At 30.3% G+C, this 23,239-nt stretch overlaps 2 protein-coding genes and 1 non-coding gene across 5 annotated transcripts; 2 read left to right on the top strand and 1 right to left on the bottom strand.

Moving 5' to 3' along the window:
* Positions 1-17,097: 17,097 nt before the first annotated feature.
* On the top strand, positions 17,098-22,847 carry LOC103495833 (uncharacterized). 3 transcript variants are annotated; one of them, XM_051088232.1, is made up of 4 exons: positions 17,098-17,270; positions 17,773-17,941; positions 22,349-22,470; positions 22,583-22,847. In XM_051088232.1, exons 1-4 carry the CDS (start codon positions 17,244-17,246, stop codon positions 22,616-22,618), a joined length of 354 nt encoding a protein of 117 aa, XP_050944189.1. In that variant the 5' UTR covers positions 17,098-17,243; the 3' UTR covers positions 22,619-22,847. The 3 variants fall into 3 exon arrangements, 2 of the variants coding, with proteins under 2 accessions (XP_050944189.1, XP_050944188.1); XR_007822777.1 differs by lacking the exon at positions 17,773-17,941 and having other exon boundaries at positions 17,104-17,270; XM_051088231.1 differs by lacking the exons at positions 17,098-17,270; positions 17,773-17,941 and adding an exon at positions 20,736-21,507.
* LOC127150774 (U6 spliceosomal RNA) lies at positions 17,851-17,953 on the top strand. Its single transcript, XR_007823353.1, has one exon. It is a non-coding gene; the product is annotated as a U6 spliceosomal RNA (small nuclear RNA).
* On the bottom strand, positions 18,623-19,908 carry LOC103495832 (protein P21-like). The gene has a single exon (XM_008457508.3). It carries the CDS (start codon positions 19,632-19,634, stop codon positions 18,801-18,803), a length of 834 nt encoding a protein of 277 aa, XP_008455730.1. The 5' UTR covers positions 19,635-19,908; the 3' UTR covers positions 18,623-18,800.
* Positions 22,848-23,239: the final 392 nt, after the last annotated feature.

Genomic DNA, 23,239 nt, shown 5'->3' with positions numbered 1-23,239 from the left:
TTGTAGCAAAAGGGTATACCTAAAGGGAAACGATTGACTATAAGGAAAAATTTTCCCTGTTGCTATATTAAAGTCTATTAGGATACACTGACTCTAATTTCCAAATCGACAAGGATTCTAGGAAATTCACGTCGTGATCAGTGTTCACCCTAAATGGAGGAGCTATGGCATGGTGTGGCATCAAGCAATGATGTATTTTATTATTAGTTTTGCCTTAATAACCTAAATCTTATAAACTAACATCTTAAGTTGTTTGATGAGTCTTGAACAGTATTGAGACATACAAAGATCAATGTTCGAGATTAGCTTAAAGGGTCTATAGTATAAGAATAACGTTGGGTACCTTATCCTGACAACACTATGGATAAGACTCACTTTGTATTTGATACAAACGCAATAATCCAATGCGTTCATGTAGGTGACATGCAAGTGAAGGTATCCTATGCAATGAGTTTACATAAGATCAGACCCCAAAATAGTAACCATTAAATGTAACTCTGTTAACTAGTTGGGTTTCTATTTCATAAAAATGGTCTAGGTAACTTAGTCTTAATCATGAGTGTATTATGAACTCCTGTTCGTGAGAATTGTCCTTTGATTTGTACGGGTGAGAGTGGCAGATTGTCGACTCAATATCTTTATCATTTTGGGGACAAGACTGAGTGGGGAGTTAGAAACATAATCACACAAGATCGAATTCACACAAGTAGATAAGTGTTCCCTTAAATGGTGTCTCCAAGACTTAAACAAAGGGTCCTACCCTCTCTATGGCATGAGAGGGGTTTTTGTTTAGTGGTTAGACCATAAACAGGTTGTTTATTAGAGGAGCACTTGTATTTAAGGACAAGAAATAACCTAGGGATAAAATGGTAATTTGACCAAACTGGTGTTATGAGCACTTATGAAGGACTAACTTACTTGTATTGATCTATATCCGTGTACACATAAATATGTCAATAGTTAAAGAGTTCAGCCGTGAATCTTTACTGGAGTATACATACAGTTAATGAATATTGATTAATGTGGTTAATGAGTTTAGCCAATTAATCTTATATCGTTATAGCTTCTGATTTGTAGGTTCATTAGGTCCCCTTCCTTGTTCGTAAAGGGTAATGAGATTTATTTATATTGGTTGTAATTTGAAATGTTCAAATTTACTTTGGGAATTAATAAAATGAATGATGATACATTATAATACAAAGTTTATATTTTAATTAAACTTTATTATATAAATTTAATTTTGGATATGATTCAAAATTAATTTATGAGAGATAAAATATCTGAATGAGTTCAAATATTAATTTAATGTGAATTAGATTCATATTAAAACTATAGGTTAAATTTTATGTATATATGATACATATTAAAACTATAGTTTACGAGAGAAATTTATATTTGAATATGATTCAAATTTGAATTAAATTAAATGTAAGATATTTAATTAATTGGAGAATTAATAAATAGTTTAGTTTAATTTGATTTAATTAATTTAAAACTATAGGTTATGTGAGAGATATTCATTTAAATATGATTTAAATGAAATATTAATTAAATAAGTTTTAATTAATTAATTAATTTTATATTAATATTAATTTAATAATAAGTTATTAAATTAATAGGGAATGTAGGTGGTTTTTCCACGTTTTCATTTTTTCTCTCAACTTCCCTATTATTTAGACGAAAGAAGAGGGAGATATCGATACGCAAAAGGATTGATAGGATTGTTCTGGGATGCGTATTGAAATTCTCTCAAGAAAAAATTTCTCGCTCTCTTAGAATTCCCCTTCTTCCAATTTTGGTTCCCACAAACCAAAATCTTAACCCAGAGAATAAGGAGGTTTCCAAGTGGTGATGCTCCAAATTTGGAGTTTAGTAGATTCATAGTTGTCAAGATGCATAAGTATTCTTCCTCTTCTCTGTATTTTTTTTTAATACAGCATGCTTAGCCATAGCCATAGAAATTAGTTTTTGTAATTTCTTTTTCCAATGTATTGGTATTTTTATATTTTCAAATTAATTTGAATAATGGTTCTGTAATTCTTCCGCTATGAAATGGCTCTTATCCCTTCATTAGGGCCTATAATGGATTGCGAAAATGGTTTGTTGAAAGTGTTAGTTGTATCATTTTTATGGTAGCGTTTAGGTTTTAATTTTTTATTATGTTTTTTTTTTGTTGAAATTGAGTGTTAGTTAGATTGTAAAGATTGAAGCATGCATTTTGATTGAGTTGTTCTAACTATTCTGCCGTTATGGTAGTCTTTAGTTTTAAATTTGTTATTATGTTTTGTTTGTTGAAATTTGGGGGAGGGGGGTATAATGGATTGTAAAGTAAAGATTGAAGTAATTTGTGTTTAGCTTGTTTAATTTCTCATTAGTCATTATATATCTAAATTTACTTTTATGTCATTGTAGGTTTAGACTTATTCGAATATGGCGTTCGCAGCGATTAGAAGAGTGTTTTTTTTTTTTAATGTAATTGCTTCAAACAATTTTCGCATCCTTTCTCAGAAATTCTCAACACATCCGAAATCGATCTTCTACAAAGGTCCATTTCTTTTCGGATTAGGGCCTTACGTTATCACTTAACTTTTAGGTTACAGTATCTTAGATTCTATAATTTTTCTAATGTATTGGTTTTTCTAAATCCTAATTAAATTTGAGTTTAATGGTTCTGTAAAATTATTTTCACTACAAATGGCTTTTATCCCTTCAGCAATAATAACATTTTTAAACTTTTGCGATAGCTATAGTACTATCGTAATGGATCAATGTGGCTAGTACCGGTCTTTCCCATGTGGGAATCTCTGATAGCAAGCTTCGAATCCAACTTGCTTCTTCACTAGTAGTAGCTAGTGCTATCACTTCTGAATTTATTGTTGACTAGGCTAAAATATTCTCTTTCTTGGATTTCCAAGCAACAACCCCTTCTGCTATATAAAAAATATAGTCATTTGTACACTTTTGAATCATCCAAGGGAAGTTCCAATCAGCATCATTGTAACCTTCTAGGACAATAGAAAACTTTTGGTAATGTAATCATAGGTTTTGGGTTTTCTTAAGGTATCTCATTACTCATTCTATAGCTTCCCAGTGTTCTAATTAGGTCTACTAGTAAACTTGCATAGTAACCCTAGAACATAATCTATATCTGGCCTAGTGTAGTCAACATTATATCTCAGACTACCTATTATGCTCATATACTTAGATTGGTTAACACTATCACTAGTGTTCTTGAACAACTTAACACCAGGATTGTAGGTTGTACATGCTGATTTACTATCAAAGTAGTTAAATTTCTTTAAAATCTTTTCTACATAATGAGATTGATCCCAAGAAATTCCCTTTTCAATCCTAGTGATTTTGATACCTAGGATGTACATTAGCTTCCCCTAAGTCTTTCATATCAAAATTTGCACTCGGCATTGATTTTACATCATTTATGACGTGCAAATTTGTTCCAAAGATTAACATGTTATCTATCTATAAACATATGATAGTCATTCTTAGACTTATAACAGAAACATCTATCACTCTCATTTACTTAGAACCCTTTAGACATGATTAATTTATCAAACGTTTTGTCATTGCTTAGAAGTTTGTTTTAGGCCATCGAGGGATTTATCTAGCTTATAGACTTTAGATTCTAGTCACTGGGGAGAAGGTGTTAAAAAAGTCTATGTTTCTCTCTATCTAAAACCTTTTACAATCAGTCTAGTTTTGTACTTATCTACTTATCCATTAGGTTTGAGTTTCTTCCTTAGAACCCATTTACAACTATCTTTTCATAATAAATATATTATTTCATAATACAATTATTAATTCCTTAAGCCAAATAATACCTACACATAAATAACCAAAACAAACATAAATTCCAACGTAACAAGAATTTGATATTTTTCAAATATCCAATAGAATCAAATCTCCATAGAGTAAAATACTTCAACATTTAAATAACACCCAAAATCTCAAAATTTCACTTAAAATAATAAAATTAAATTCCTCAAATTTTGGGGCGTTACAAAGAACCTACAGGCTTTACTATTTTTAACGTATCCTATAATTGTAACGTAGGCTAGTTTTCATAAATATAACAAACTACTAAAATATTTACAGTCCATGTAATAAAGCCCATAAAGTTAGTCATTTGTTAAATATTCTAAGTTTGTCCTTCCGTCTTTCTTCTCCCCTCCCCTATGATTTTTTTCTATCGTCTTTCTTCCTTTCATCTTTTCTTTTCCTCTGCGATTTCTTTCCATCGTCTTTCTTCTTTTCCTCTTCTTTTCTTTACATCGTTTAGATTTGGGTAATCAAATTTGATTTCTTTCTATCGTCTTTCTTATTTTCCTCTTCCTTTTTTTTTGTTGCGATTTCTTTCCATATTCTTTCTTCTTTTCCTCCTATTTCTTTTACATCGTTTAGATTAGGGTAACCAAATCTAAAAGATCGTGTATAAAGAATCTTAAATAAATCATTTAGATTGAATTAGCCAAATCTAAATGATCATGTAAAAAAAATAAACGATCATGTATCAAAAGAATTAAAAAAAAAACTCGTTTGGCCAAATCTAAATGATCGTGTATCAAGTTTTGAAAAAAATCGTTTAAATTTGGGGTAACGATCTTGTAGCCAAATCTAAACGATCCTGTAACCAAATCTAAATGATCGTGTAACCAAATCTAAACGATTGTGTAACAAAATCAAACGATATAATTGAAAAAATAAATCGTTTAGATTTGGCTACCCAAATCTAAACGATCATGTATCAAACAATAGTCAAATCTAAATGATCTTGTACCAAACAATAGCCAAATTTAAATGATCGTGTATCAAATATATTACACGTGGTTGACGGGACATTGTTGGTATTTTTCATTGTGGGTCTGTGGGTTTTTTTCGTTTTTGGAATTGTTTTATACGGTGTAAATATTTTGCCGCTTTATTATATTTTTTAAAAGGCTCCTAATAATAATAATGACAACAACAATATGCTAAGAAATTAAAAAAAATAAGTAAAAAGAAAAAAAGACTAATAATAGTAGTAATAATAATAATAATAATTTTCTCTATCCCTCATTCTTTCTCTCTATATTTTAGAAAAAAGAAAATGAGATTTAAGAGTTGAGATTTAAAAAGGATGATGATAATAACGATGAATTATTATACAAAAAAAATCTTTATATCTTTTTCTTTTCTCTCTATTTTTTAGAGAGGATAAAAAAGGTTAAAAGGTTTTTTTTAATAGAATAATGATAAAAAAAATGATAAAAGAAATAATGAAATTTCCCTTATACATTTTTTTTCTTTCTCTCTACCTTTAAAAAAGGAAATTACTTGTTGTATAAGGTGCGGATCATTGGGAGTAAATCCCTACTTAATGCAACCTCCAACTAAGTTTTTCTTCGTTATAGGATTAGGTTGTTAAGGGTAAAGAAAAAACAACAAAAAAATAAAAATAAAAATAAAAAATGAAAATAAAAGAAATAAAGCAAATAATTAAAAACCCACATTTTGCAAAGAAATAGGTTTTTTCAAAGAATTTTTTTTACAGAGATTCTCTCTAAACAATTTTTTTTCTCTCTCGTAAGAATTCTCTCTAAGCCAATTTTTTTTCTTTTTTTCAAATGACCAAAGATCCCTATTTATAGGCCTGGGGTGTAGAACAAATTAGAAAAATTTAATAAGTATAAAATCAAATTATATATTATTTAATTTTATTAATTTTTTTCTAAAATAGTAAAAATGTGATATTAAAAGATTTTATATAAAATAAATTAATTTTTTCTTCCTAAAATGATAAAAATAAATCAAATGTGATAAATTGATTTGATTTTTTTTAAATGATAGATATTTTCATTAATGGTTTTTATTTTTCCTTTTAATAAAAGATTTAATAATAATAATAATAATAATAATAATAATAATAATAATAATAAGAAGGGGTCTTTTAAAAAATATAACAAAATGGTAAAATAATTACACTTTATAGAATAATTTCAAAAACGAAAAAAACCCACAACCCACAATGAGAAATATCCAAAATGCCCCGTCAACCACGCTGTCAACAACGCGCGTAATATATTTGGTACACAATCGTTTAGATTTAGCTATTGTTTGGTACACGATCGTTTAGATTTTGATAGTCAAATCTAAACGATTTATTTTTTTTAATTTTATCATTTAATTTGGTTACAGGATCGTTTAGATTTGGTCACAGGATCGTTTAGATTTAGCTAAACGAAAAATTTCAAGATTCTTTTTGTACATGATTGTTTAGATTTATTTACACGATCGTTTATTTTTTCAAGATTCTTTGGTACACGATCGTTTAGATTTGACAAAACGATTTTTTTAATTCTTTTGGTACACGATCATTTTTTTTTACACGATAATTTAGATTTTGCTATTTTAATCTAAACGAATTTTTTCAAAATTCTTTCTATGCGATCTTTTAGATTTGGTTACCCTAAGCTAAACGACGTAAAAAGATAGGAGGAAAAGAAGAACGATGATGGAAAGAAATCGCAGTGAAAAAAGGAAGAGAAAAAGAAGAAAGACGATAGAAAGAAATCAAATTTGGTTACCCAAATCTAAACGACGTAAAAAAGAGAAGAGGAAAAGAAGAAAGACGATCGAAAGATATCAAAAAAAGAAGAGGAAATAAAGAATGACGATTGAAAAAAATCGCAGTGGAGGGGAGAAGAAAGACGGAAGGACAAACCTGAAATATTTAAGAAATGACTAACTTTATGGGATTTGTTACACGTGTCGTAAATATTTTAGTAGTCTGTTATATTTATTTAAATTTACCTAATAATAATTATCATAAGATTTTATATTATTACAAAAACTTTTACCTTTTTTCTTCTAAAATAAATAAATAAATAAAAATCTTAGCCATTATTACAATTATTATATATTTTAGGTGGCTACAGCATGCCCCCTTCTTGCATTCTTATAAAATTAAAAGGTGGACGAAGGTGTAGCCACTAACTCATCAAACTAAGATATTTTCGATAAATTACCGGCATCAAGGGCCAAGGATAAAACAAGTGTCTCATTGACAAAAGAATAAATAAGCTGGAGGCTAGGGATAAAACAGACGTCATCACAGCAACATAGTGTCAAGGGTCAGGGATAAAACAAGCTCCTTATGACAAAAGAATAAATAAGCTGGAGGCCAGAGATAAAACAAGCATCATCTCAGCAACATAGTATCAAAAGTCAGGGATAAAACAATCGTTTCATGACAAAAGAATAAATAAGTTGGAGGTCATGGATAAAACAAGTATCATCTCAACAACATGGTGTCAAGGGCTAGGGATAAAACAAGCTCCTCATGACAAAAGAATAAATAAGTTAGAAGTCACGGATAAAACAAGCGTCATCGCAACAATATGGTGTCAAGAGCCAGGGATAAAACAAACGTCTCATAACAAAAGAATAAATAAGCTTGAGGCAAATGATAAAACAAGCGCCATCACAACAACATAGTGTCAAGATCCATGGATAAATTGACAGGTGCCTCATGACAAAGGAATAAATATGCTAGAGGCCAGTGATAAAACAAGCACTATCGCAGCAACATGGTGTCAAGGACTAGGGATAAAACAAGTGCCTCATGACAAAAGAATGAATAATCAAGTTGAAGGTCATATATTAAATTATCATATTAAGAAGGGGTCTTTTTAATAATATAAAAAAGCGGCAAATATTTGCACTATATAGAACAATTTCAAAAATAAAAAGCCTAGAGGCCCACCGTGTAAAATACCAAAAATGCCTCTTCAATCATGCCGTCAACAAGGCGCGCATAATATATTTGGTACACGATCGTTTAGATTTGGCTATTGTTTTGTAGACAATTGTGTAGATTTGGTTACAATTTATTTTTTTTCAATTCTATCGTTTAATTATGTTACGCGATCGTTTAAATTTGGTTACACGATCGTTTAAATTTGGACCCAAATCTAAACGAATTTTTTCAAAATTTGGTACACGATCGTTTAAATTTGGCTAAACGATTTTTTTAATTCTTTTGGTACATGATCGTTTAGATTTGTCTACATAATGATTTTTTTTACACGATCGTTTACATTTGCCTACTCCAATCAAAATGATTTTTTTCCAAGATTCTTTATACACGATCTTTTAGATTTTGCTATTTTTTATACACGATCATTTATATTTGGCTCTCCCAATCTAAACGATTTTTTTAAGATTCTTTGTACAGGATCGTCGTTTAGATTTGGTTATTTTTTGTACACGATCATTTAGATTTGACTACCAAAATCATCGTTTTTTTCAGTCTTTTATATTTATTACACGTTTTTTAATAACCAAATAAGAAAGTCTGAAAAAAATAATGCACGATGAACCAAATAATAGTTTGAAAAAAAAAAGAAAAGAAACAGATGATGGAACAAACGAAGATGGAAGCAAAGAAAAAAAAAGAAAAGAAGAAAAGAAACATACGATGTTCCAGATGAAGAGGGGAAGAAAGATGAAAGAGCAAATCTGGAATATTTAAAATATAGAAACTTTATGGGCTTTGTTATACGGGCCGTAAATATTTTACAGTTTGTTATATTTATGTAACTTTTCCTATCAAGAATGTATACCATGCCACCTATGGGAATGCAGACAATGTAAAAGGTCATGTATGCATGAACATGTTAATTAGGTATAAAAAATTGAATCATTGTTTACTTTTCTTAAGAAAAAACGAAACATGTGTAATAGCCTATAACGTTCATAAGTACCGAAACCTCAAATACAAACTCAAATCCTTAAAATATAAGTGACTTGGCGAAGAAATGCTAGAATCAAAAGCTAATCGTTGCTCTATGCATAGTATTTCATCACATAATCCCCACTTAATGGGTTAGGCAAGTCATCTCCGTCCATATTTATCAAAATTAAAGCTCCTCCTGAGAACTCCCTCTATACTTGAAGGTTACAGCGATGCTGATTGGAACTCCCTCTCATATGACTCAAAGGCTACAAGTGGCTATATTTTTAATATAGCAGGAGGAGTTGTAGCTTGAAAATCCAAGAAACATACAATCTTAGCCCAGTCAAAGATGGAGTTAGAGATGATAGCACTAGCTGCTGCTAGTGAAGAAGCAAGTTGGCTTCGAAGCTTGCTATCAGAGATTCCCACATGGGAAAGACCGATACTAGTCATACTAATCCATTGTGATAGTACTGCAGCTATCGCAAAAGTTTAAAACTGTTACTATAATGGTAAGAGACGACAAATATGTCGTAAATACAGTACCATTAGAGAATCGCTCACTACTGATGCAGTGATAGTGGATTATGTGCGGTCTGACGATAACTTGGCTGATCCTTTGACGAAAGGACTCGCTAGAGAAAAGGTTTTTAAAACCTCAGAAAGAATGGGAGTCAAGCCTATTAAAACTTGAATTACTGTGAGTTAAACCCAACTTGAAAGACTGGAGATCCCAAGAAACAAGTTCAATGGGTAATAATTGATCACAAGTAAGATGATGAGAATCATGCTAAATATTTAAAAGTCTCATTCTTATGTTTTGGTGATTAGTATGACATCCTGAAGCGTATGATGAGGCTGAACTTTGTTCTTAATGAAATCTATACTTGATATCAAGTAGGGTACCTAGCTATAGGAGTACTCTTGATAGATTCACCTTTGTGAATGTGGAAGTGAGGGCCGCTTCCTACGGAATTCTGGGCAGATTCCTAAAGCATTCACTAAACTGGGATATACGTAGAACGCCATAAAGCACGGGCTATTTTAGAAGTAAAGTTCAAAACCTCGAGTTACTTTACAATACTCTAAACTATTGTCACTACGTAAAGGTTTAAGTCATCAAACACCTTTACTTAAGCACAACATTATAGAGACAGACACTGCTCAATGAAAATGTTTTTAAAAATTTTCAAGTAGGGGACTGATAGTAAAAATTTTAAAACTGGGGGATTATTAGATGAAAAATTTGTAAGGAATTATGAAATGTTTATTGCAAATTAACTTTTTGACCGTTAAACGTTACAAAATTAATTTTTTGACCGTTAAGAATTAAATTGACCGTTTCCAAAATTAATTTGTGACCGTTGTGAATATGACCGTTGGTAATCCGCCCACACTATAAATAGATCCCTCACTCTCATTCTCAAAACACACAACAAACATTCTTCTCATTTCTTACAAAGTTTTTCCGAGTTGTGTTCTTTTTTTAGTGTTTCGGTTCCAATTAGTTTCTGAGTAAAACTAATTGACGAAAAAGGACTGTTTTATCCTAGGGACGACGATGCATAATTCTGTTTACACAATTCAGAGTAGATCCACGAAATGTCTTAAAGAGAGCGTGTTCCATGACTCAGCCTTTCACTAATCTAGTTTCTGTTTTGCAGTCTCTGTTCCTGTTAACAATTTGTTCACCACTATTTGTCGGACTTGGACGAATTTTTACATTGAAGAGCGAAGTGCAACAACAATTTTGCTATCCAATGTGTTAAAGTAAATCAACTTTTATTTTTAAACATGCTAAGTTACACTTCATTTTAATATTATTATAGTGCACTTAAAATTTTCTTTGAAATAATTACTGAAAAATCAATCTGCAGTACAAATTTGAATGAATTTCGTAGTAACATTTGTTAAAATTTTATTGCAATTTAAATTTCAAAAATTATTATAAATTTATATATTAATCTGTGCAAAATTTAGATCTATTAAAATTATGAAATATATTGAAAATAAAGAACACACCTTCTTCCCACAATGTCATTTTGAATAGACTTCTTTTAAAAAATCTTTAAAATACTATTTTAAGTACATTATAATAAGGACAATGAGTTTTTTTTTTAAATAATGTATTTTATAAAATATGATAATTTGGGCGAAGGCATGTACCATATACACGACTTTGCTTGGAAGTTGTGGACGGGGTCCATGACTTCAATGCGTTGACCCCACAATTTCTTCTTTTTTTAATATATTTATATTAAATATTCAAATCTCTAAATTTTAATTTCCAAAAATGTCTTTCTTATTAAATATTTTTCCAATTCTTTTAAAAGATATATATATTAAAAAATATGTTATTAAAAAATATATTAAACAAATATTTGCAATCCACTAAAATTAACAAAATATCTAACTTTTTTTAGAACCAAAATGAAAAAGTATGGCAAGAATAGTTCTAAAATTAGATATTATATTTTTCAATAACATATTTAATAAGGTATCTAATTTGGAAAGATATTTTTTAAAATTGAAAATTGAAAATTGAAAATATATTTAATAAGGAAAAATATTTTTGTGATGGAAAAAACAAAGCAAAGACATGCAGCAGCGGAATTTAAAGGATTATGCTTTACTCTATATGCATCTAAATGATTTAGAAGTTAACATACATCTACTATGCGATGAACCTAAACGAAGAGAGAGGAAGGTAAACGATGTACTTACCGTTGTAGTTCTAAACTTCTTCTTTGGTCTAAAACTTCTTCTCTTCCTGAAAATCAAGCAAGGACAACAACCAAGCTGACCTACTATGCTAGGACCAAGAACGGAGTTGTGGGACTTGGTTATACGAAGAGAATTTTGGAGAGAGATGGGAGTCAACCGTTTAGGTGTTTTTCCAGAAAAAACCTCCTTTTCTCATTCGGTAATGAGAAGTTTTATATGAAATTTATATGCAAATTTGTATGTAAATTATTTCATATCTTATCAACACCTAATCAATTCATTAACTCTTTAATGAAATTAATGGCTTCAAGTTCATAATAATTTGTCACATTTCCCATTAACCGTTAATTATTAAAGTAATTAGCCAAAGGGGCATTTTGGTCATTTGACCAACTTAAGTCAAAGTCAAACTTTGACTTTTCTTAATCAAAAGTCAACTTGTTTTTTTACTATTTTCCGTCTTGACTAATTCTAACCTCCCTAGTATGAATTCATATTGATTTTCTAAAATTCAAATCATATTTGAATATAAATTCGATCAAAGTTCAAAATCAACATGTTGACTTTTGACCGTTTTCTAAACTTTTCAAGCTTTTAAATATGAATCTATATTCATATTTATTTAAATCATATTTAAACACAAAATTGACTTATATCATATATATATTTTTGTCAGTTTCTCTCTCTTATCTTTATTAGAACAATTCGAATTACTTCAACATACTTGTTCTTAGTTGAATCCATATGAGCTAGTAGGGGAACCTAATGACCTATAGATCATGGGCTCCAACGATTCGAGACTAACTAGCTAAACTCTTTTAGACCAAAGTTAATCAACATTCGTTAACTAAAGAGTCATTCCACTAAAGACTCTTAGTTGCACTTCCCTCACTATAGATATATTTTTGTCCATCTGATATAACCATGATAAGAAAGTCGATACTTCACAGGTTGTTCATAATCCTGGCTGGGTCAAAATACCGTTGTACCCCTGAGATTACATCTTACTCCTTAAGACCCACTGATCCATTATTGAACAATTGGTTTAAGGTCCAACTAATAAACCAGAATCCTTCTCGGGCCAATAAGAAGGTGGGGCCCCTTGTTCAAGACTTGGATTCGGTCCTTAAGATAACAACCTATCTACTATCCCAGAAGTAGGTAGGAGTGAATTCCATCTTGCACCCAATGTCCCTAGCTATCCACTCGGTCTTACCTCTGGAATGGGAGGCTTATTGGGCCAGCGATGTTGAACTGCCCTCACCTATGCAGATCTAAGGATACTATCAAATGAACAGAAGTTCATAGTTAGCTCAGGATTAAGATCAAGTTACCTAGGTCATCATAATTGAAATAGTCAGTTTATAGTTTACGGTGTTATAACTAAAAGTGACTACTTCGTGGTTCCAGTCTTATGCAAACCATTTACATAGGATGCCCCTACTCCCATGTCTCTACATGAACGATTCAGGATTACATCGTTTGTACTAACTACGAAGCGGACCGCATCCATAGTGTTTATCCAGAATAAGGCGCCCAACCTTATTCATATACTATAGACCATTTGGGCTATTAACTTGAACTTAATCCATGTTTATGTCTCCACATAAAGTTCAAGTATATATGACAAACTAGTAAATGACAAACTAGTAAATAGCCTCGGGACCTTAAAGTTATTGGTTTTAAGATTATAGCATTCAATAATAAATTTTATTGAATCAAATAACAAAGTATGAGTTTTAGGACACAAATTTCAACATTTAGAAGATTTAAATATTTAATAATATATTTGTTAATATATATTTTTTAAAAAAAATTGGAGATTGGAATTTGAAATTTGAAAATATATTTAATAAGGAAATGTATTTTTGAAAATTGAAAATTAGAATTTGGAAAAATATTTAATAAGAAAGATATTTGTGGAAATTGATTTGGAAATTTGAATATTTAATATAATATAATATATATATATATATATATATATATGGAGTCTTTTCAAAAATATAAAAAAGCGGCAAAATATTTACATTGTATAAAACAATTCCAAAAACGAAAAAAACTCAGAGATCCATCGTGTAAAATACCAAAAATGTCTCGTCAACCATGTCGTCAACAACGCGCATGTAATATATTTGCGAATCTAAACGATCGTTTAAATATGACTACAATTTATACGTGATCGTTTAGATATGATTTGTTTTTTCAAAATTTGATACATGATTTTTTTAATTCTTTTGGTACACGATCATTTAGATTTCTTTATACGATTGTTTACCTTTTTTACGCGAATCCAAATGATTTTTTTCAAAATTCTTTATACACGATCTTTTAATTTTTTTTACACAATCATTTTCTTTTTTTAAAATGATCGTTTACATTGGCTACTTCAATCTAAATGATTTTTTTTCAAGATTCTTTATACACAATCTTTTATTTTTTTTACACGATCATTTACATCGGGATACTCCAATCTAAATGATTTTTATTTCAAGATTCTTTATACACGATCTTTTATTTTCTTTACTTGTTTACTTTTTTACACGATAGTTTACATTTGGCTTTCCAATCTAAATGATTTTTTTTCAAGATTCTTTATACACGATCTTTTAGATTTTGCTATTTTTTGTAAGAAAAAAGACGATGGAAAGAAATCGCAACGAAAAAAAAAAGAGGAAAAGTAGAAAGACGATAGAAAACTGAAAAAAAAAAAAGAGGAAAAGAAGAAAAATGATAGAAAAATTAAACAGCATAAATAAAGAATTGAAAAATAAGAAAGATGATGGAAAGAAATTGCATAAAAAAAGCGGAAAGAAGAAGGACGAAATCGCACGATGAGGAAGACGATGAAAGAAATAGCAGGAAGAAGATGAATCGCGAAGAAGAAAAGAAAGATGGAAGGACAAACCATAAATAGTTTGATGTTTTCTTACATTTACAAGAGTTTCCTTATATATATATATATATTTTTTTTATATAATAAATATCTTAAAAAAAGAAGAAAGTGTGGGGTCCACGAATTGAAGTCGTGGACGGGCAAGCAAAGTCGTGTACTTGATACATGACTTCAATTTACCCTTGATTGAAATTTCTCCTCTCTTTCACATAACAAACTCACTCTTTTCTGCCATTTCTTATCTTTTTCCTCTAACTTCTCTCTAACTTCTTTCAAACTCTCATTCTCTTGAAAATTGTTTATTTTAATTATTAAAAAGTATTTTTGAAATAAATTTACATTAATTTTCTACTCTTACACCGTTTTTGTTTTAAGTTTCCATCAACTTTTTTTTCCTTATTTCTGATTCTTTTTTTAAACATGTCATAAATTTAAACAAGTAATAAGTTAGATTGTTTTTTTTTTTTTTTTTACTTTTTATAGTTAGATGAGATATTCCTTTTAATTGTGTTAGATTAACTTATTAATTGAATTTGGATGTGGTTTGTTGTTATATATATATATATATATATATATATATATATATATATATATATATATATATATATATATATATTGCTTCATCTATATATATATATATAGGCTTATGATTATTTTATTTTATTTTATTTTATCTGTTTATGTGAAATTAGATAGGTGTGTATCCAAGCCTTGATTTACTTATTTATTTAATGATTTATTAAACTTATTCTTTCAAACTTATTCTTAATCTTTCTTAAGAGAGGTAGAACTTTGATTTTTGTTCATGATCATGTACCAAGATTTTTTATATTTGGTACACAATCTTGAACCAAAAACACTTTAAAAAAAATAATGCAAGATTTATGATTGATTGGAAACAAAGATCATGATTTCAAAAAAGTATAAATGAAAAATTGCAGAAGAAAAGAAGAAAGAAGATAGAAAGGAAAAGAAAATTACAGAAGAAGATAAGAAAGAATATTGAAAGGAAGAACAATGAAACTTGGAATATTAAAAAAAAAATAGCAAGCTTTATGGGTTTTTTGATTTTGTTATACAGACGATAAATATTTTAATGCTTTGTTATATTTATGAAAATTAACCATAAAAGTCTGAAAGAATAAGTTTAATAAATTATTAAATAAATAAATAAGCAAATTAAGGTTAAGGTACACACCTATCTAATTTCACATAAAAAGATAAAATAAAATAATCATAAACCTAAATATTTTGTTCTAAAATTTAAATCAAAGAGATGAAACTATATAAATGTTTAATTGTAAAAAAAATCATATCCAAATTCAACTAGATAAGTTAATATAACGTAGTTAAAAAAATATCTTATCAAACTATAAAAAGGAAAAACAATCTAATTTATTACTTGTTTAAATTTATGACATGTTTAAAAAAAGAATCGAAAATGGGAGGGAGTTGATGGAAACTTAAAACAATTAATATATAAATTTATTTTAAAAATACTTTTTAATAATTAAAATAAACAAATTTTGAAGAGAAAGAGAATTTGAAAGAGGTTAGAGAGAAGTTAGAGGAAGAAGATAACAAGTGGGAGAAGATTGTGAGTTTGTTGGGTGAAAAAGAAGGGAAAATTTCATTCAAGGCTAAATTGGACTTTTTACTCTTTTTTTTTCTTTTTTATCTTTAAAGTCTAATTTTCTCCCCCCAACAATCCTAAAACCTCACAACCCCTTAAAAAATGAACTATATCTTTATAACTTTATTGCTTTTTTTTTTTTTCTTTTTATCTTTATAACTTTAGCTTTAGCTTTTTTAAGTTGTCATTCTATGGAAAGAATTTACTAAAGAAACGAAGTTTTTGGTAAATTCCATAAGCAATGGCTCCAAGATTTTCTGGGAGCGCGAGACTCCAAAAGTAACTTTATAGAGACATTTATGAAACTTTTAATGAAATCAAGGGGTGGTTTTTTTTTTTTTTGTCTTTTTTGACAAGGAATATGTATTTCTAAAAATGTAAGACAATATACCTGAAATTGAAATTTCAAACTTAAATATAAAAACTTATCTTATCAATATGTTATTTATTGAACAATGTTAAAAATATTTATTTATAAGAGGACATTTCAAGCAAAGTTTATCCAATGTCATAATAATAACCTCTGTAAATACTATTTTATAATGATCACCAGTTAGTCGCCATCAATGTTATTTCAAATTTTTTTTATTTTCTACCAATTATTATTTTATTTTTTGCTATCTTTCAAATTGAAATAGTTTATGTCGAGAAGTGGCCAAAACTTTATCTTGAAACAGAAAAAGTTCTTAAAACAACAAAAAATATTTAAAACAATGTTCTATTTTATCTTTAGGTCATCCGACATTTGTTGTTATCATCTCATATTATAAAGGTAAATCATAAAAGTCACCCTTCAAGTATGGTAGTAGTTACAATTATACCATAGATCTTTTGATTGTAAAATTTGGACCCCTAAACTTCTAGAAGTGTTAATATTGGATCCCAAACCTATAACGATTGTAGAAATTTTATCACTATAAAATTAAACCTTTAAATTTGTACAAATGCTTTGAAGGTCTAATTTAACACAATTTTAACACAAAAAAAAAAAAATAATAAAAAAAATGAAAGAATTAAATTTTAAAATTAAAAAAATTAAACGTTAATTGTAATTATAGTGCTTCCATTGCAAATTGCCAAAAAGAATAAATAACTCTTTACCTCAAATGAAACTATTTTAACCTTTATTTTTTCTTTTGGTGTTGGAGAGTAATGGCGACGACACGTAGCTGCTGCTCTCATGGCCATCCTCTTATTACCTTAAATTCTTCCAATCTGTGCTCCACTTTTACTAATTCTCTAGCTTTCTCCGTTCCTCTCACATGAGGATTTCGTCAACCCACCTCAAGGTTAGTTCCTTCTTTCTTATTCCTCTTTTGGCATTTCATTTCTTTTTCTTTGCTGAATCACCCAATACAAAGCTCCCTTTTGATTTTCATTTTATAACTCGTTTTAGTAAATGATTCCATATTTGTTCATAGTTGTTCATTGATTACATATTCTCGATTCCATATGGAATCGTTGGAGTTCATAGTTGTTCATTGCTTCAAGTCGATTCTATTTCTCTGATTGAATTCATTCAGCTTGACTGCTTACAAGAAATTAAGTTCAACCAAAATCAAATGGCCCCTGAAAGAGTTGTATTTGAGGGATTTCCGAACCCCCCTTTGGTTTATTTGAAGTTATGAGAGTTTGGTGTTATTATTGTAAGGGTTTTGTTTGGGAATTTCTGGTAAGGGTTTTATTTGGGCATTTCTCGTAAGGGTTTTGTTTGGGCATTTCTCTAACTTTAATGCTCTCTTTTCATGTGGGGTTGGGATACCTTTAATTTAATAGTCTATAACCGAACAGGGCTTTGGAGAGATTCCCACATCGCTTAGGTTCAACAATGATATATCCTATATATTCAAGTTAGTGAAACACCTGATTGTCCCTTCGGGGACATCCGATAAAATTGGAACGATACAGAGAAGATTAGCATGGCCCCTGCGCAAGGATGACACGCACAAATCGAGAAATGGTCCAAATTTTTTTTCCTCCCTTTTGCCCTTTGGTCCTATATCCTATTCCCAATATATACCTCTGGATGTTTAGAATGGTTATTAATTCCTTAATTTGCTGTGCGAAGTTAGTAATTTTCTAAAGACAGGTGGTACTAAAGACATAACTCACTTTCACTGATTTTCTAAACACATGTGGTACTAAAGAAGTCCATAATGGTTGAAACGTTCAACGGTAAAAAGTTAATTAAGAAAACATTTCAAAATCAATGTTTAAATAATTTTGCATCAACATGACCAAAGAAGGGAAATCCTCCCCAAAGAGCAAAGCTCTCAAGAGAACAAAATTCTGTAATGAAAATATTGATAAAAAGTCCCTCAATTACATCCCTAGGATGTCTACTTATAGATTTATAAGGAATTAACACAATTAACTAATTAATTCTAATACACGCTAATTAATCTAAATTAACATCTTATTAATTATTAAACTACATATACTAATTATCCTGATTCTCCTCGTCATAATCAAGATTTGATTGAATGGAATGAAAATATTCCCCTAGCTTTATGTTTCAAATATGAAATTAGGCTTAGTTAATTTAATAGAGCTCCAGATTCTGTTATAGACTTTAGATGGAAGATGGCTTATTCATGGCCTATGATTTGAGCATAATTGATATATATGGGAAGAGAGAGCATTGGGATGAATATCGTTGAGTTTGCTTTGTAGATAATCTGCTTTCATCTCATTTGTTACAGCCTTTAGATGTAAAGGACTGGACATGGAACCTATAATAGGAAATGGAGATCCCACATCACTTGCAAGACTTTGGTTGCAAGGGACACTGTTAAAGAAGAAAAAATCCAAAACCATAACTAGTTAGTAGGGCAGAAAAGGACGTGGTAGCCAGTGGCACCAGTGGAGGGACACGTGAATGTGCTGGTTGCGTCATCGGTTGGGTAAGTATAAGCATCAGGGCACCTGTCTTTGAAAAACTTAGAATAATCTGTGGGCCTACACCTCTCCGTAACACTAAAACAACAATACTTCTCCGTTTTGAAGACTTGGCAGGGGTTGTTGCACCCACCATCTGCCTTCAACGCCTCTGGGCACTCCCCATTGATGTCAGCGGTGCAACCCACGACCCTGTTGCATCCCTTAGACTTGGGTTTCAATTCCACTGGTATATTGAACCCGTCCACTAGAGATATGCCAAATATATCCAAATTCTTGCCTTGGTTTAACGAAAATTCAACCAAAGTATTGGGTGGTGAGCCGGAGAATTGGCATTCAAGTTTGCCGCCGCAGTCGCCAGTTTCGCAAATTCCGTGCCCTGTACTGTCAAACTTGCAATTGGTTCTGCCCCAGATTCTTCCCGTTGTAGGGGAGGGTAATTTCAAGAGCCAAGTCTGGTTTGTGTCCAGACGTCGTCCACCGCCGGGGTAGGCCGCTGCCCATACTGTGTAGGGGCAGTTATTGAGAACAGTGAAAGTGGAGAAACTGTCTTGTGGAATTAATGCACATCTTGTGATGAAACCAACACCGGTGTTTGCCATTGAGCCGAAGGGGAGAAGGGATCGGTCAAAATTTGGATCCATTTTCATTATTTGAGCTTCAATTAAGTCATCCTTTATCATAACAGAAACAGAAATGAAAATGGAAATGGAAATGGAAATGGAAATGTGATGTTTGCAGCAAAACAAGAACATGGCTGGAATTTGGTGGATATCTGAGTTGACCCAATAATCACTAACAATTGAATTTGTGTTTTTAAACAACTTTAAAAAAAGAAAAATATGTGGTGGCGGTGGGATCCTATCTTTTCCCCACCAATTAAAAAATAAACCCTACATTTTGAATTTCGTTAACAAAAAAAAATTAAATTAAATGAATTACATGTTGATGAAAGTAACCAAAACCGGTCTGTTCATTACCTGTTCTAAAATGAAAATCCTACTTGTTTTTTTTTTTTATTAATTTAAAACAATATGTATTTAACTTTTAACAATCTGATCAATTAATTTTTCTCTATGATAATTTTTCTATATGATATGATATTTTTTTTTCATTTGACTAGGTATTGTTGTATTATGTTTTAAGGAGATTTTCTTTAAACTTTGTGTAATTTTATGTTAATTTTATATTTAATTTTAAAATATCTATGTTAGTTGATGGATGTATTGAAGTCTTAATTTAATTTTGATTTAGGTGGATGTTTCTAAAAAGTTATAAAAACAAAAAAAAAATCATAAACTAAATTTAAAATAAATATTTTATTATTTTTTAAATGAAAATTATAAAAAATGGTAATTTTGACTAAATATTTATAAAATACAACAAAATTTTTAGATTCTATCGATAATAGATATTGATAGACATTGATATGTTTCTATGAAGTCTATTAGTTTTTAGTTTTTGTTACACGGATTATAAATGTTTTGTTACATTTTTATGAAAATTAATCTTGATTTTTCATATATATTAATTTAATAAATATTTTTCGTAATTACGTTTTTCTTGAGTTTATAAAATTTAATTAGTTTCTTTCTCAATTTGTCCTATCAAACTTTTCTTCAATTTTAGTGGATCGGAGTTGTAACGTACAAAATTAAGATAATTTAAAATTTTAATTATCTTACGTTTAATTTTAGTTAATGTTAAAATTATTTTTGGTGTTATTTAATTTAATTGTTGAAATTATTAATTTTGTAGAAATTAGAATTAATTAGATATTTAGAAAAATATCTAATTAATTATTTGAAATTTGGAATTTATGATTGGATGAGTTGTTTTAGGTGAATTGTGGTTGGAGAAATTGTATTTGAGAGAATTATGATTATTTATATATATGATTATATAATTAATTGAATTTGAAGTTAAAATAATTATATTATGAAGGGTATATATCATTTTATTTTGGAAAGAGAAGAGTGATGTGATTGGAGAGAGAGAATATTTGAGTTTAAAAAGATATTTTGTGGATTTTAAATGAAGAAATATTTTTGTTTTGAAGGAATAGGAAAAAAGAAAGTAAAATAATGATAATTATATTATTATCAATATTATGCTTTAGATAGGCTCCTTGGAAGGCGTGAAACTTTACTATTCATCATTTCTTCATCGCAAAACCCTAATCTCACAAAACCTTAGCAACCAATTCCGCCGTCGTCGCCGCCACCTTTCTCCATTTGGCAGCCACCATAAATCGCTGACCTTTTGCAAGCCACTAGTCTCCTTCGTCGTCCGTCGATCGTCGCGTCTTCTCTGTCGGTCGTCGCGTGTTCGCTGCTCGTTCATTTGAAGCCACGATGCCCTCGTCGATCGTCGATTGTCACACACCTCAATCAGCGTCATCGAACTTTCTGCATTTTCGTAAGCCATCTGTTGTTCGTCAGTCGAAACTCACGCAAGCCACTAGTGAGCCAATCCTTCCTTCAACTGAAGCCGTGAGCACAGTCGCCGAGCCGTGCGCGAACTCTAACCCGCACAAGCCGCTTCCAACCTCAGCCCGAGCCGCGCTCGAGTCGATCCCTTTAGCCAAGCTGGAAGCTTGTATTTTGGTCTTTTTCACCTATTTTTTTGGTAAGTTTGATTGAGTTTTGGTTAATGTCCAACAAAGATTAACTTTGGACCCTAAATAATTTAATTTTGTAATAAATTGAATTATTTTTTTAAAGGACTGGTTAGATCACTTGGGAGTTTTGGTGCTGTGGAGTTTGTTCCTAAATTAAGGTTGAATTAGATTTGACCTCAACCTTGAGTAAGTTGGACTATTTGGTTTTGGGCCTTGAGGCAACTGTTAATTAAGTTATTGAATCTACTATTCTCCCTTACTGTTTAGGACTTCATTGTTTGAGAAAGCTTACTATTGCTGTCAGAACTTGGTTAAGTTAATCTCCAAGTAAAAGATTCTCCTACTAGAAATTCGAACTGAAGTTAAGAGCAGTTAAGAGCTTGCGTGTAATTTTCCAATATGCATTGATGTAGCTAATATGCATAATGTATTTATATTGATGATAATTGATAGTCATGACTGAGTTTATGTTATGATGATTAAGAGTTATGACTGAATTATGCTGATGATGATGATTGATGATGTTGATGTTAATGCATGAAATATTAATCTCATGATTAAGAATGCTATGATTAATATTCATGTCATGCTTATAATGTTATGTTATACTACATGCTATGGATAAGGTGTATTGTTAGCTTTATTTATTAGCGGTGTATTGTTAGCTTTATTTATTAGCGTCGTACCCATAAAGGTGTCCCTCGAGATCACCACTTTTTATGACTATGTAGTATGATGGGATCAATAGTCCAGTATGAGATGATATGTATATGAGTGACTCGACGGGGTCACTCACAACCTGATTGCCTTAGTATTCTTTCGAGTTCACTAAAGACTAGTTTGTTCTAGGTGTTCCTTTGTGTTCGTCGAAGACCAGTTTTGTCCTAGTTGTTCCTTTGGATGCACCGAAGACCAGAGATGTTCCTACGAGATCACATATTGCACGTGTTCGAGAATGCGTTAGTTTAGGGGTACTACTTCACAGGACTCTAATAGGAAAATTAACAGGCACCTAGCGGGACTAGTAGTAGGTCCCTTACTAAGTATATTTTTATACTCACTCTTTAATGTTTAATGTTACAGGCGAAGGTAAAGGTGGAGGTAAAAGAAAGCTGGTGAATGACAAGAAGGGACCGTGGCGTGTCGTAGGGAAACATTTTGCTTCCGCCATTATGTTGTTAGTTTTGATTTCAATATTTTTGTACTTTCATTATTATCATTTTAAAACTAGATAAGGCCCGAATTAAGATTTTGTTTTTTAGATTTATTTTTACTTACATTAGTTTATTTATGATTTGAATGAGTACTTAAGGTTCAATTATGAAATCTAGTTTTATTTTTCATTTTATTTTAAGAAAGTTTTCATTTTCTTTTAAGTAGTAATGACATCAGCTTAGTATAAAGAGTTGAGTCGTTACAGCTTAGATACTCTGAACGCTTTTTGTTTCCTTACTATGAGCCAAACTTGTTCAATCTCTCCTTCAGACCATGCATCGTCGATGATTCCTTACATTGGGGTTGAATTGAATGTTCCTTGTTTTAACCAAATCCTATTCCCGAAGTCATAATATATATCAAGAAATTAAAGTATTGCAAACATGTAAATGTATTGTAGGCAAATTAGAGAATCTCTAAGCTTTTTTTTATGCGTTTCCTAATCATTTTCCACTCTTAGTCTTGATAAGTCTCATAGCCTCCTCAACTTGGTGATTCCATTATAAATCTTTCGACAACAAACAA

Source organism: Cucumis melo, chromosome 8, assembly GCF_025177605.1.
Source record: "Cucumis melo cultivar AY chromosome 8, USDA_Cmelo_AY_1.0, whole genome shotgun sequence".
In the NCBI taxonomy this organism is placed as follows: Eukaryota; Viridiplantae; Streptophyta; class Magnoliopsida; order Cucurbitales; family Cucurbitaceae; genus Cucumis; species Cucumis melo.
This window is presented reverse-complemented; position numbering and strand designations above follow the sequence as displayed.

Excerpts from the sequence above, each read along its gene's own strand:
- LOC103495832 (XM_008457508.3), bottom strand. The coding sequence starts at position 19,634 with ATGTTCTTGTTTTGCTGCAAACATCACATTTCCATTTCCATTTCCATT.
- LOC103495833 (XM_051088231.1), top strand. The coding sequence starts at position 21,234 with ATGCCCTCGTCGATCGTCGATTGTCACACACCTCAATCAGCGTCATCG. Across the intron at positions 21,508-22,348 it reads CTTTTTCACCTATTTTTTTG|GTGTTCCTTTGTGTTCGTCG; the intron begins GTAAGTTTGATT and ends AGTTTGTTCTAG. Across the intron at positions 22,471-22,582 it reads GAGAATGCGTTAGTTTAGGG|GCGAAGGTAAAGGTGGAGGT; the intron begins GTACTACTTCAC and ends TTAATGTTACAG.